We start from the raw sequence: 15,875 nt of genomic DNA on the forward strand, positions 1-15,875 counted from the left end.
TATTCGTGTTTGGGACATGGTGCACACCGTGGGATAGGATTTGCTTTGTGGGACATGGTGCACACCGTGGGATAGGATTTGCTTTGTGGGACTTGGTGCACACCGTTGGATAGGGTTGACTTTGTGGGACTTGGTGCACACCGTGGGACAGGGTTGACTTTGTGGGACATGGTGCACACCGTGGGATAGGGTTGACTTTGTGGGACATGGTGCACACCGTGGGATAGGATTGACTTTGTGCGACTTGGTGCACACCGTGGGATAGGATTTGCTTTGTGGGACTTGGTGCACACCGTGGGATAGGGTTGACTTTGTGGGACTTGGTGCACACCGTGGGATAGGATTTGCTTTGTGGGACTTGGTTCACACCGTGGGATAGGGTTGACTTTGTGGGACATGGTGCACACCGTGGGATAGGATTTGCTTTGTGGGACTTGGTTCACACCGTGGGATAGGGTTGACTTTGTGGGACTTGGTGCACACCGTGGGATAGGGTTGACTTTGTGGGACTTGGTTCACACCGTGGGATAGGGTTGACTTTGTGGGACATGGTGCACACCGTGGGATTGGTGCACACCGTGGGATAGGGTTGACTTTGTGGGACATGGTGCACACCGTGGGATTGGTGCACACCGTGGGAGAGGGTTGACTTTGTGCACAGACCGTCTGATGAAGCACATAGAAATACATCGCTTATATACAGTCACCTGGGGCAGATTCTGGATCTCTCCCTTGACATGCTTTATTTTAAAGCCTGGTGCGTATTCATAACACTGTAAAGATCGTACGACCGACAACTGCTGCATATAAAATTAATTTGACATATCAGTATATGTACATCCTTTCAGTCCATTTTTAGCAATGCAAAACTTAAGAAAAAAAAATGAACAAGCTTTAGCGTAACATTAAATTTCCATATCCAGTCAAACGTGTCCATATACATATATATATATAACTCTCAGTGTCCGCTGCAGCCGATCTCTTGTAGTCAAGACACTTTTGAGTTTTGCAGCTTCATAACATATTTTCTCCTTCACTGTATAGAGTCCAAGTGTGATGAGTCTTTGCAGAAAGGATGGTTTCCGGATAGTATACATACATGCACATGTATATATATATATATATATATATATATATATATATATATATATATATATACATCACACGGGTCTGTCCACAGCATACTGACAGGCACTGAGGTTGGATCCAGGGTTCTGAACACTGGCATATCCAAAACTAGAGTGCTGCTTAGCTTTGAGTCTAAGGCTTGCCAGGCTGGAGTTACATGTGTCCCTGTAGACATAGGGGGGTGTTGGAGGGGCATAAGGGCAAGCTGTCGTTGGCACAGCAGAATTCAGAGAAGGGTTGCTCAAGTTGTTCAGGTTATTCAAGCTGTTGAGGCTGGAGCCTGGCACCCCTGTGACTGCTGAGGGCACCATGCTGGAGGACATGCTCATGGAGGAGATGGAGTTGGGTGAGGAGAACATACTTTGTGAAGATAAGGGGTTAACATTCATGGAGTTGAAGAAAGGAAAACTCTTGGTGGAAAGTGAAGCCGAGGTCAGGCCTTTAGCTGCCCAGTTGTTATAGGAATACCCTGGGTACATGTCATCGTAGGGTTGCATGAGCCCATTAAACTGGGGCCCGAAGCCATTTTTGCACAGTTCTGCTTGTTGGTTCCTTTCTCTCTTTCTCCATTTAGCTCTGCGGTTCTTGAACCAAACCTGAAGATAGAATCAGAATTAAAAAAATGATAAATTCTGGTGAACTGTAATTTTTTTTCTGGACATACAAGTAAAGGAATCCTTCATCTCACACATTACACTATTTCCTGATACTGACATTCTGAATGTGGATTTAATCTAACACTTTAGATAGGACCAAAGGAACAGTAAATAATATTTAGATTACAAAAATATATCAAGTCGGCATTTATCATACACTGATAATATTTATATTTTTTTAAAAATATATTTTTGTATGTAACCTCGTACAGCCCCATGAAATCAATGGTGCGCTAAAGATGAATAAATAATAATTAAACCTGTGTAGTGGTAAATAAAAAGAATCTCTTTATCTGTATGTGAGTGAGCAGTCTGCTGTGATCCCCCAATGCTAATCTGCCCTGACTTCCAAAGAACTTGTGACCCAACTTGTCCTCTCTGCAGCTTGTTGGCAGGCCAGACAAAGGGGGATCAATGTGCAATCCACATCCTGGGTGTGGGGCTTGTCCGCCACCCTCCTGCTGGGTGAGTTTGTGGATTGGAGCAGTCCCTGGTCTCCCCCTGCTTACACTCATCATGTTGTACATTACAGATCACTGGGAACTGGACCATTAATCCCTGGCACTCACTTGACAAGGACCACATTAGTCTGCCTGGTGCATTCACAAAAAGGGCCTAATTTGAGCTGAAGAGATACCAAGGATCCTTACTGATAAAATACCTGCTGCTCACTCCAGCCATGTACCAGTCTTAGCTATTACCACCCTGTGGTCACAAAGGGTCACTCTGGACAGGTTGTTTCTATACAGACCATAGGCCTTGGATAAGCTCTATCAAAAGGTGTTGCCCAATTTTTACAATGATTGCTCGGCTAATATTTGCGTTTAGTTTGCCCCCTGAAACAAACTTTGCAGATTGTCTCTCAAGGCTGTTCTCCTAGGTTTTAGGTGCTATAAATCTTATCTTTTCTTTTTCAAGCAAGAGATTATATTCAGCCAGTTTGGCTTTTGCCCAGTAAGCAGGTCTCCTGAAAGGAGTCTACAAAGGATCATTCAGCGGCCTTTACATTGATCATTCTCGAGCCTCTGTCTCTTTGAACGAGTAGCAGTTTGAAGCTGTAACATTCCCAGATGCTGGAAAGTAATCCAACAGGCTGGCCCCAGGGGACAACCTCTGTCCAAATCCCACATCATCACTGAAAATGGAGGATTCAAAGCGCATTTATTCCAGAAGATCGCCATAATATGTCAAGAATGGGGAACCATATATTGTCGTTATTAAATATGTTATTCTATTAATACTGTGGTATATAGAAGCTGAGCTAATAAAAGCACAGCATGACATTCTGCAATAAATGTATTGATGTATACATGTAACATTCTCTACATGTAAATATGTATCTCTCTAGGAATACTCTATCTATCTATATCTATCTATCTATATATATGCACGGAGATAGTCCCCCACAGTGGAAGTCCTTACCCTGACTCGGGCCTCGGTGAGGTTGGTCCACACAGCGATCTCCTCTCGGGTGGACATGTCAGGGTAGCGGTTCCTCTGGAAAGTGGCCTCCAGTTCCTGCAGTTGCTGACTGGTGAAATGAGTCCTCTGCCTTCGCTGTCTTTTCTTCTTGGACGGGTCGTCAGCGCTGTTATCTTCATTTTTACTTTGGTGGCTTTTGTCTTTATCTGTTGAATTGTAAAATGTACATCAAAATTAATTTTCGTGCACAATTATACAATTTTATAATTATATATATATATATACTGCTCAAAAAATATAGGGAACACTAAAATACCACCTCCTAGATACCACTGAATGAAATATTCCAGCTGTAAATCTTTATTCCTTACAGACCCCTTTATAGGGGTTGTCTGTCCCATTTGCACAACAGCAGGAAAAATCGATTCACAATTTGGGTTGCTTCAGATTATTTTCACAGAAGTGGTGTTCCCTTTATTTCTTTGAGCAGTATATATATATATAATATATATATACATACATAAAAATAAGGGGACATATATATATTCATATAAGGTACATACTGCAGGTATATGTGAACAGTCAAACAGCTGCTAATGAGCTTTACCCATTTGGCTTGCTAAAGGAAAGCAGACAGTTCTCCTGAAAATCTATGAAGTCCCCAGTAGCTCAGGGCTGTGGATTATAGCGAGGAGAAATGTGACAATCTTCCCAAGAATTGCCGCTTATTTCAGATTTCGTTGCAGAAATAGACGCATTAGCAGATCGTCCATGGCCAGATCTCATTTTTCGCTGCAGTCATTATTGGGTCATTTCCATTCTGATAAGTTACAGCTCAGTTGATCACATGAGTCATTTCTGACCAGTTCTTCCCTGAAGCTTCTCCTTTGTATGGCGCTGTGCGCACCCAGAGATCCCTGCACCCAGCAGTCATGCCCCGTGCATTGTGTCAGCGCTGACAATTATTATATTACTAATTATTATAACTGTTGTGTATGACAGTAGAAACCCAAACTTCCACCCTCCGAGCTCTGCTACAAAGCATGATACTAATGCAAATAATCACAGGGTCCTGGACATCATAAAGATCATATTCCTAATGGTGATCATTACAGTCCTGGGAATTAAGTTACAGCTAATAATAACAGTTATTATCCGCAGCATATTAATAATAATCATTGCAAAAAAATAGATTTCTGTGGCTACAGATCTGTTAGCGATAAGAACGGTACGAATAATGAATCAGATGATGGAATCCCACCACTAATAACTAAGCATGCACTGGGCTCCAGGACTCGAGCTGTGGCGGAGCCGGGCGCCTCTTACCTGCAGCCTCGGGGCTGGAGGTGTCGGAGATGGTGTGCACCTCCAGCCTCTGCTTACACTCCACAGACCGCTGCCCCAGCGAGGACGCCATGGAGAGCAGGGCCACGGACTGCTGCTGGGAAGCGGCTGCTGCCAGTCTACTCCCGGCGATGTGCTCCAGATGTAAGGGGTCTCTCATAGAGTTCATGAAAAAGGTGAATGTGTGCAGCAGGGAGCAGATCCAGGGGGATTACAGAGGCGCAATCCTGGGGGCCAGTTCCACTGTGCGTCCAACAGAAGCTAGGAGATGGAGTGTGGGCACCGGCTGGCGAGGAGCTGTCACTGATCGGGCCGAGTCCCCTATACAGCCATATGGTCTCTTTAGGAGAGCTCCCTCTAGAGCAGCTGGCAGGGCATGGTACAATCAGGGCACTGGAGCCCGCACAGGCTACACTAGTGACAATGGGCAATCAGCAAGAGCTCAGCCGCTTCCCTGTTTTACTAACATCTTAAACCTGAGCCGTGTCCTACCCAACCGCCTGACGTCATCCACAGCACCCCCTGCACTGCTGTGAGCACGCCCAGCACACGCGTCCTAGCCAATCACAGCCGCCTCCTGCCGGGCGGGGTTACCGTAATTATAGACACCAATCCGCACTCGGCAGCCCGGCTCCTCAATGCACAATTGTCCGGCTAGTCCTGGGCTGCGGAGAGGAGCGTGGCCCTGCTCCTCGCACTGATGGCTGGCCTGTACTCCACCAGGGGGTGTCACATACGTGCACTGGGGAAGGTGGAAAGTACGGAGAACATCGGGCTGTCCCATAATTCCCCAGTCATCTCCACATGATCTGTGATCCCCTATGCAGAGCTCCGCACAGGGCTGGATCCATAAATATGGACACGAAACAGTGGGGCTGAGAGCTCGGGCTCTGACCTTCCTCACTCCAGGTTTATGTGTGAGTGCAGACATGTAAGAACAGGGCGGCATTCCAGCAGATTGGATCTGGTGACAATTTCATGCTCCTAGCTCTGGGAAACAGGGCTTTATGCTGCTCAATTTGGCGATTTATTTTCCATTTATGTACATTAGCTTCATGGAAATATCTGACAATTCCAAACATTGCAAGAGAAGGATGACGTCATCCATATCCCCCTGCCCTGTATCCTCCCCGGGCCCATAATCTGCCAGTGACAGGAGCAGAGACAAGATCTGCATCAAGATATAGGTCACAATGCGATCCAGAAAGCTGCAAATTGTGCTGTCTGCCCATCTATCTATTCCCATATACCTAATAATTCTATCTAATCCTATATATCAATCCCATGTCTATATCGATTGATTGATTTAAATATCTAACTATCCTTCTCTCCATTCCATATCTATCTATTCCCATATACCTAATAATTCTATCTAATCCTATATATCAATCCCATGTCTATCTATCGATTGATTGATTTAAATATCTAACTATCTTTCTCTCCATTCCATATCTATCTATTCCCATATACCTAATAATTCTATCTATCTATTCCTATATATCTAACATTTATATCTATCTATCTATAGATCTATCCTTCTATCTATCCCATATCTATCTATCTCTTAAATCCATATCTATATATTTATATATCTATTCCCATATATCTAATAATTCTACAAATCTATCTATAAAAAAATGTGAAAAGGTGGAAGGTTCTATGATAGAAGTATAATATTGTCACATGGGCTAATAAAATAACTTTTCTTAGCAGCTTCTTGGAGTGCTGCCTCCTTTATTTTCTATCTATCTATCTATCTATCTATCTATCTATCTATCTATCTATCTATCTATCACTGGCGGACACAAACTGAAAAGGGCGCCTGTGCAAGAACAATACATGGGCCCTTTGCAGCCCATAATCTCCTAAAATGCAAATTTGCACCTGCTTGAAGGTATAAATGGGCCCCCTCAGATCTTGGGCCCCTGTGCGGCTGCACAGGTTGCATCAATGATATGTCCGCCTGTATCTATCTCTAAAAAAAAAAAAAAGAACAAGACCAGCAGCAGCAATATGTGTGCAAAGCCTCCTAGGCACATACTAGTCCTTAATACATAAAAAAGATGGAAGCAGCACTCCTTGTTGTGTAAAAATCTATTTATCTATCCATCATTTCTATATCTCTTTCACAGCTCTGTATGCAATAATAAAATGGCTTGCAATGCCTTTGGCTTGTGCTGCTCTCCTTTGAGGCGTTGTATCCCTGAGATTTGGCGCAGGCTCTCCAGACCCCACAGCTTTTCATCAGAGACAATGCTCTTCCATTGTGTAGTGCCTTTTAATCTGATAAGACTCTAATTTGCTTAAGTCTTTTAAATGGGGGTTTAGACCAGCCCTAGCCGTTTTCTTATTGAATTCCTTGTAATTCCCAGCAGATCATAAAGTATATGTGTAAAGTAAATATTTCCACTTTCTGCACTGCAGCTGATGACCTGTAGCTGAGTCAATATGAATTTGGATCAATCTTGCCCTGTTTGTGTATCAGGTATATGTGTGATGTGACAGGGATGGGTGATGTAATCATTAGGGGTGGCCTCCAATAAGTGGCAGGCCTGGTGAGACACCAACTATTTAAGCTGATCTATAGAAGTGAAATAGGATATGTGCTATGGATGACATATGAATCTGGGCTTCCAGTGAATAAAGACACTAGAAATACTCCTCTATGTTTCATTAAACATCAATCTATAACCAAAAATATATCTTTATGGTCAGTTTTTTGCATATTCTACAAGATTTCTAAATTGCTGGATTTTTTTAAAACCATACTTATAATGATCTGACACTGCATCAAGTTTTATACATGAAATCAACCAGAGCAGGTACTTTGTAGCATGATCACACAGGGCACACATGTGTCAAGTGAAATAAACACATATGGATTTGTATGCTGGATTCTAAAACAGTTCTTTCCTCCTTCATATACACAGAGCTGTCAATGCCTCCAGGGTCCACAATTAATAACAGCAGTCTATTAGTTTCATACACTCCCATAATTGTCAGACAGTGGAGATGTAATAATCTGGAGGCAGACACCCTGCTCTCATCTGACCGGTCTACAACCTGACTGTAGGGCAGAGCTTTTACACTAAGAGAAGCACAAACAGGATCCACTGGATCTTATTACCAAGATCCAAAGCCCCGACAAGTGCAGCCCCCCATTATAGCAATGGCCGACACAAGCCTGCAATATTGCAACAATAAAAAAGTCTGATGTCATCAAACTCTACATATATCACAGGAGGGCCAGTTATGTGAAGGACCCTAATGTAGTTTATGCGATACGAAATAATATCAATGCTTTTCTATTCTAGGTTCTGTTTATAATTCATTATACATATATGGAAAGAAGCCACAACTGTCTATTGTTCTGATATATACTGCTAAAAAATAAAGGGAACACTAAAATACCACTGTTATAGTGTTCCCTCTATTTTTTTGAGCGGTATATATATATATATATATATATATATATATATATATATATATATATACAGCTAAAAAAAAATAGACAGTTTTATATATATATATATATATATACATTGTAAAATAACATAATGACCACGGACAAGATAAAGATCCCCAACTCACATCAGGACTACAAGATCCCAGGTACTTTCACCTGCATTACATCTAATGTGGTGTACTTAATTATTTGTACTAAATGTCCAACTGGGGGTCTGTATGTGGGGGAGACAGGGCAAAAGCTTAGAACAAGGATGAATGCTCATCGTCACACAATAAGAGAAAAAAGAATGGATCTACCTGTGGCAAAACATTTCTGTATCCCTGATCACAGCAGCATGGATATGAAATTACTGGTATTGAAAGGTAACTTCACATCTCAGAGAGAGAGACGAGTTTGGGAGTACAAATTTATGACGAACTTTGACACTCTCAGTGCTGGAATGAATGTGTCGCATGGATTTATGTCTTTTTACATCAATTAAGGAATTTCCTTTTAAAACCTTGCGGGGCAACACAGAACTAGACCCCAATCAGAGGACCATAAAACATCCAGACTCCTTATCTATGAACTGGTCCAATGTTTATATTTATGTTTCTCCCTCTCCCATTTTGATAGTTCTGCTTCACGTCACTTGTCTTATCCATTGCATTTTTTCTAGGCTGTATTGTGCATAAATATGTGACTTCAGATTTTGTATTAGTCAAGCCTGATGAAGAGACCTGAGTAGTCTCGAAAGCTTGCAATGTGTTACCATCTTTTCAGTTAGCCATTAAAAGGTATCAACTACTGAGGACTCTCAATCCTGAATATTTTTCTAAAATAACAAAAACATTTATATATATATATATATAACATTTATGTATAACATATAACATTTATATATATAAATGTTTTTATTATTTTAGCTTTTGTATATATATATATATATATATATATATATATATACAAAAGCTCACATCTACATTGAAACTTGGAGTCTTTTCTTTCATTGCGCGGTGGACATACATTGTGGAGGACACGGTGCATCTATCTGTCTATCTAACATTCTTACAAAAAAATTTATATATATATATATATATATATATATATATATAGATACGTGAATTGAAGTATTAATAATAATTTCCGGTCTTAATTGTGCAATTATCTTGACAGAATCATGTTTCTGTATTCATTGCTTATAATACTCCTATAAATCAGTGTAAACCTGGGCAGAAGCAGCTACTATGCCGACAGAAAAGTGCCGGTGACAAACCTCATTTCTCAAGGTTCCAGGCACTGCAGATGATAAAACTCGCAATTCTTTCTACGAGAATCGCCTCTGATTTGCTGTCCAGACATTTGTCGCAGTCCTCATCATTGTGTATCATCAGATATTTGCTGAATATTATTCACTATATCTGACAAGAGGGCAAGGGCATAACCCCGACCTGGCTGCAGATGGGTTAATGCAATGCCAGTTGCTCCAGTGTCATGTATACAGCTTATTGCCATAATATTCCCCTAATAGATAAATTGCTCTTGCCATTTGATATCATAGTCCCAGCCCTGCTGCACATATCTTGGATTATTGGCCATTCTCCTGGATGGAGAGCCATTAATTACCATTCAGTCAATATTAGGCAAACGACAATGCTTTCTCCATAGGATTAAGCAGACATCAGATTGTTCCATTAGTTTATTCCTGCTCACGAAAGAAGCTTTGCTTGTACATTTCTAGTTCCCTGGAGTCATCTCAGCATCTCCTGAATATATTATATTATTATCATCATCACAGGAGAGAACAACACAGAAGATTCTACTGAGACACAGCACTCAATGATTCTAATTAAAGCCATATTAATTACAGCAATTTAATAAACTATCAAACTTTCAACTATTATATATATATATATATATATATATCTTGCTAGTATATATATAAATTATTACATTTGTGCACACAAACTCACACATTCTAATACAAAATGAACAGAGCTAAGACAAATAAAAAAATAGCAAACAACATTGATTAATCTAACATTTACTATAGTAAAAAGAAACATCAAGCAAAAATCTAAAAAAGTAAATTATACGTATAACACCGAGATATGTTTTTTTTTGCAAATACTAATACTAGTAATAATAATAATATGTAGTATGTATAACAGTCTTATCATCTAAAAAAATAATAGTATGTAAAAATAGCTTCTGGAAGAAGTAAAATGGACTAATAGTCGATGCTGTACTATTATTCCTATAAACACAATTCTATACTCAACATAGAAAAAATAAGAATGAGAGGTCGTCCTATGTGTATGGAGAACAGGGAATGTGAGACTACACAAGACAGAAAAGTGGAATAGTTCGGGTGGTGTGGGGTGAGGAAGACCACCTATCTAATGAAGCCCCTTCTACACTATACTGAGCAACAGAAGGGGCTGAGATTAATGGGACGGGCCAGAAAGGAAGGGTGACTTTCGATTTTCAGGAGAACGGGTTTTGCTGATTAGCTGCTAGTACATAGATTGATGTGTTAGAATATCATTGCATCTCTTGTGTTTAGTGTTTATAATTGATGGGAAGGAAATTGTATTTTATCTATCTAAAATTGATGTTTATGTTTTTATGTAGTTTTATGTATCTGTGCATGACAGCAGGGAGGTTTTTTAAGTAAATACTATAATAAAAATATAAATGGAGGGATGATAGATACATAGATAGATAGATAGATATGGGATAGATAGATAGATAGATAATAGATAGATGATAGATAGATATGACATAGATAGATATAGATAGATATGGGATAGGTATGGGATAGATAGATAGATAATAGATAGATGATAGATAGATAGATAGATAGATAGATAGATAGATAGATAGATAGCGGGACCAGCAAAAAAAAAAAAAAAAGGTAAAAAAAAGGCAGCACTCCCAAAACAGAAAATTAGAACAATTTTATACCTATAGTGACGACAAAATTTCGGTCCAATTGAGGACCTTTCTCAAGCCTCAATTGGACCGAAATGTTGCCGTCCCTATGGTTTATTCATTTTTGCTAATTTTCTATCTTAATTTTTGTATGTATTTTGGAGAATTGGTTTATGCCTGGGATATTCTGCACCCATGCCCCCCACCTTTCTTTTGCAGGTGCCGCCTTGATTTTCTACCTATCTATTATCTATCTATCTATCTATCTATCTATCTATCTATCTATCTATCTATCCCATATCTATCTATCTATCCCATATCTATCTATCTATCTATCTATCTATCTATCTATCTATCTATCCCATATCTATTCTCATATCTATCTATCTATCTATCTATCTATCTATCATCCCTCCATTTATTTTTTTTTATTATAGTGTTTACTAAAAAAATCCCTGTTGTCAAGCAGAGGTACATAAAACTGCACAAAAAAACTAAAACAAAAATGTGAAAAAAAGAAAAAGCGAAGAGGCCGTCTGGCTGACTAAAAGGTGACGGCTTAACTTCATTTCAGTACCTCTGTCTGACAACAGAGAGCGCTCTAAGCTTAGCCTTGCTATGTAAATTCACTTTTCCCTATAGAAGGCCCACCGTATTTCCAAGCTTGCAGTTGCAGCCTATAGATCTGGAGGTTTAATAAGCTGCCTTATCATGATATTTACCCTCGGCCTCATTAATTTAGATCCTTTCTCAGAGCCATACATACCATTTTTAATCTGACTCTATAGAAATGGGGATATTTTTGTAGCAGTGATATAGATGAGTGCTTGCATTTTGCCACAAGCACTGGATACATAGATTTCTCTGGTTGCAATGACTTTATGCACCTTTTATTTCTTTTGTTACATAGATGCCCACTATTTTTTGCTCTTTGGGTTTCCAAAATCAGTGACATCAGGATCAATTTTCCCCGGGCACCAATTGTTCACAACTTATGTCAAAACGTTGTAAGATGTCTTCAGTGTTTCTGTACTAAACAAGTAAATCCAATAAGTAGTGTTTTTTTTTTCATATGCCCTAGATCTGACTCTAAAGGTGCTGTGAGCGATTATAGGAAACATATAGGAGGCATTATCGTATCAGACACTGCCCTCACTGGATGAAAAAAAAACCCCCAAAAATTAGAAAAAAAAAGCAATACAAAAAAAAGAAAACAGCAAAACAACAAAAACAACTAAAAAAAAACCGAAAACAAAAATGGTCATCGGATAAGGAGAAACTCAGTTACTATCTACACTGGCACTGGGATGTATTCTGTCCACTTGATTACTTTGTGAGGCTTCCTGTCCTATCCAGAGAAGTCACTTTTCTAGATGTCAGCTTCCAGAGAAGAAAGATCCACTGTAGATGGCTGCACCCAGGGTCCAGAAAGACATCAGACATGGGCAGAAGGGGACGGATTGGGCTCACTGGCTCCTACTTTGGCTCCTTTTCCTTTACCCTGACACCAGGGTGTACAGTCATTGTAGTTTTAAGTATGAATCCAAACATTTAATCATCGCATTTGTTAATATCTCTGGACAGAGATCCTTGCTCCTTACCTATTTGAACACAAGTTGTCACCAACTTGCGACAGTTTGACTCCATTTCAGCAATGGTCAATTAATCGGTAAAATACTGAAAGGGAAAAGGGAAAATAAAAGTTAGAAAAATTGTCATGAAGGAAATATACTATCAAATAAATATGATATATGAAAAACAAATCACAACTTAGTACAGTAAATACCCTATTGTTATTGGTATAACTGTTACATTACTATTATTATTAATGAATCAGATTGTGGATAATTCTTCTTTTTATTATTAATATTTAGCACAGTCATTTTGCTATCGCTGTCGTGTATAATTAAATATACTGTTATGACGATTATCGATCCATTTGAAACAAGTATAATGTACTGTAAGCTTAGGCATTCTTTTTAATGCTATACATTAATTAACCGGTTCTGATCTGGACACTTTTTTTTGCTATCAATTTGACAGATTTCTATATTTACTCTTCAGCAAATTCTATCTTAATGGAACGATCGGTAATCGTTTATGCGTCCTATTAAATAAACAGACACTGAAAAAAAAAATCAGACTTATCTAGATTGCTTCCAGAATCTAGAGTTACAGCACACAAACACAATTAGCTGGGATGTGACTCGGGCATTCCTGCTGTTTTCGCAGGGAAGCATTAGCTAATTGCCGGCAGCTCTATCGGTTCCATTAGTGGCTCGTTTAGTAAATGAGGTTTTAATTAATGAGAGCAGGTCTGTATTATTACAGTGCTTTCTTATTTGGTGCTGGGATGTGGAAGCTGCTGTACTGGCTCCATTGTGATGTATTGGAAACTCTTTGGACGCATAGTGTGATCTGTCCCCAGCATTGTCAGTGAGTCCTACAGCAGCAGATATGTCCAGGCAGGAGGACATCATTGTGACAACATCTACTATGTAGTGCAATACTTGTGACAAACAGGTTTACATTCATTTTCACTGTAGTCCCTGTTTTGTCTTCTTCCCAGGCTGGTGCCAGAGAGGAGCAGAAGTTTGGCTGCCCAGATTGGAATGATTGTGCAGTGAAATCACAGGATTAGTGGCTGATTGAGATGTCTGCTGGTGAGATATTAGAAAATTCATTATCCCAGCTCTCTCCTCCTAACTCGATATGAAGTAACACAGATGGGATTTTATTAGGCCAGGCTTGGAATGTTTACTTATGATAATTTGGGAAGAAATTTGCATGTCATCATCTTGGTAATCTTTTTCTCTCCTTTAATGTCTGCATTGGCTTGATGATTACTTCAAGTCCGCATTGGTGCAGCATTCTGACCCACAGCTACGTCCTAATTATTACAATCATCTTTTCATTTCAGTTTTATTATGGTCACCACCAGTTCACAGCTCAGCTCCCTGATCTTGCAGGCAGAAGCTTTATTTCTTCAGATTTAAATGCCGAACCATACAAATTACATTCTCTAAATATCTGTATTTTTTGGGGAAGTCAAAAGCATTGATAAATCCAACTCCACATATACATGACACAAAACAAATATTAGTAAAACAAACAAAAATAAATATATATATATGTATACACACATATATCATAGTACAGCATACACACATTTTATATATACAGTGTATGCTTGCACTATGTATACTGTGCTGTATTATATATATAGTTTCTATTTTATATTTATTATCTTTCTAACAACTACTTACACTCGCAAACCTAGGCATGTGCCCAGGTCACCTACTCAAAAGAGAGTTTCATATTTATAAAATGCTTTTAACAATATAGAAAAATAGTTTATTTGCCAAGCTAGGTTGTACATACATACATATGTGGTATAAAAAAATAAAGTGCATCTGTATGTGCAATATATATATATATATATATATTTGCTGTTTTTTTGCTATATATATATATATATATATATAACACAAGTGATGCACATACAGATGTATTTCTTTATTATATATATATTATAAAGAAATACATCTGTATGTGCATCACTTGTGTTATATATATGTATTTATATATAAATATATCGTGTATATATATAAATATATATATATACACGAATGCACAGCAGATGTTTTTCCCATACAGATGTATTTCATGATATTATTACATATAATATATACATACAAACACAAAATGCACATATAGATGTTTTAATTATTTTTATAATACAATATACATCTATATACATAATGGACATACATCTGTATTTCACATACAGATGTATTTCATAATAGCATATATATTTATATATACACACACACACTCACAGATAACGTAGATGCAGTTGCATTTGAGATACAGTTGTGCTTCATTGGAATATATATAATGTGTAAGGGCGTATATATATAAATGCACATACTCACACATGTAATACACATGAAGATGGAGTGGTTTCATCATGTATATATACACACACATGTATTATACACGTACACCGCTCCCATCCAGATGCATGACATGTCAGATTTTGGCCATGGTGCTGAGCTGTCACAGGTAGTGGATGTAGGGGATGTAGTGGATGGGGCTGAGGCCTGTATACGGTACAGTGCACTGAGTAGGGATCACTTGCAGCAGTGACCGGACCACCAATCTGCTGCTACTCCACTTTACTAAACTTTGCGGTGAATTTGTAAGAATATTATTTTCCTGCCTGATTCATAAATGCACCATTCCCCTTCCCACCGCAGCTGTTGTAGCAGTGAACCTTTTCATGTATTTTATGCCCTATAGCCAGTCAGTCTGCTGTTAGAATTATGGCAGACAATTAAACCCAAGTAACTATCAAACAGCCCACTTCTGTGCACTGAGGGCTGCGGCTCAATGAAAAAAGGCAACAGAAAATGAGATATGTAATTTTATGTCTGGGGCACATTGAGCAATATTTCACACATATCAGTATCCTCAGATCTCCGACCATCTGGACTTGCTTTGTCTTCTGTTACAGACTCGCCTGACATTCTAGGGAAGTGCTGAGGGTAACTTTCCTACAATAGGCAGCCATGGACGTCCAATGGCTGGAGAATATGACATGCAGGAGGAGAACATGACATGCAGGAGAAAGCAACAAGAGAGAACATATGATGGCATCTGGGAGTTTCCAAAAACTTAGGGTAAAATGTCACATTATTCAGTGTTCACGTTTTGATCTTTCTATCCCACATCTATTTATCTATCTAAATAGAATGAGAAAAGTCCACATTTGGACCGAAACGTCGCACATGGGACAATAAAACTACATCCACTTTCCATGTTGGTGTGCTGCCTTCATTTTTTGGATTATCTATCTATCTATCTATCTATCTATCTATCTATCTATCTATCTATCCCATAACTATCTATCTAGCTATCTATCTATCTATCTAGCCCATATC

The 15,875-nt window shown here is 38.9% G+C and overlaps 1 protein-coding gene across 2 annotated transcripts in view; it reads right to left on the reverse strand.

Moving 5' to 3' along the window:
• Positions 1-717: 717 nt before the first annotated feature.
• PITX2 (paired like homeodomain 2) overlaps positions 718-15,875 on the reverse strand; it is a 15,911-nt gene continuing 753 nt past the window's right edge. Inside the window, exons 2-4 of one of the 2 annotated variants that reach the window (XM_073571971.1) lie at positions 12,534-12,609; positions 3,207-3,412; positions 718-1,724 (exon numbers count right to left, since the gene is read on the reverse strand). In XM_073571971.1, coding sequence (XP_073428072.1) covers positions 1,161-1,724; positions 3,207-3,412; positions 12,534-12,579 — 816 coding nt within the window. In that variant the 5' untranslated portion in view covers positions 12,580-12,609 and the 3' untranslated portion in view covers positions 718-1,160. Of the gene's footprint in view, positions 1,725-3,206; positions 3,413-4,532; positions 5,084-12,533; positions 12,610-15,875 lie in introns of those variants that run through there. The other variant, XM_073571970.1, reaches the window with a different exon arrangement.

Source organism: Dendrobates tinctorius, unplaced genomic scaffold (assembly GCF_039654945.1).
Source record: "Dendrobates tinctorius isolate UK_male_01 unplaced genomic scaffold, ASM3965494v1 ptg000030l, whole genome shotgun sequence".
NCBI lineage: Eukaryota > Metazoa > Chordata > Amphibia > Anura > Dendrobatidae > Dendrobates > Dendrobates tinctorius.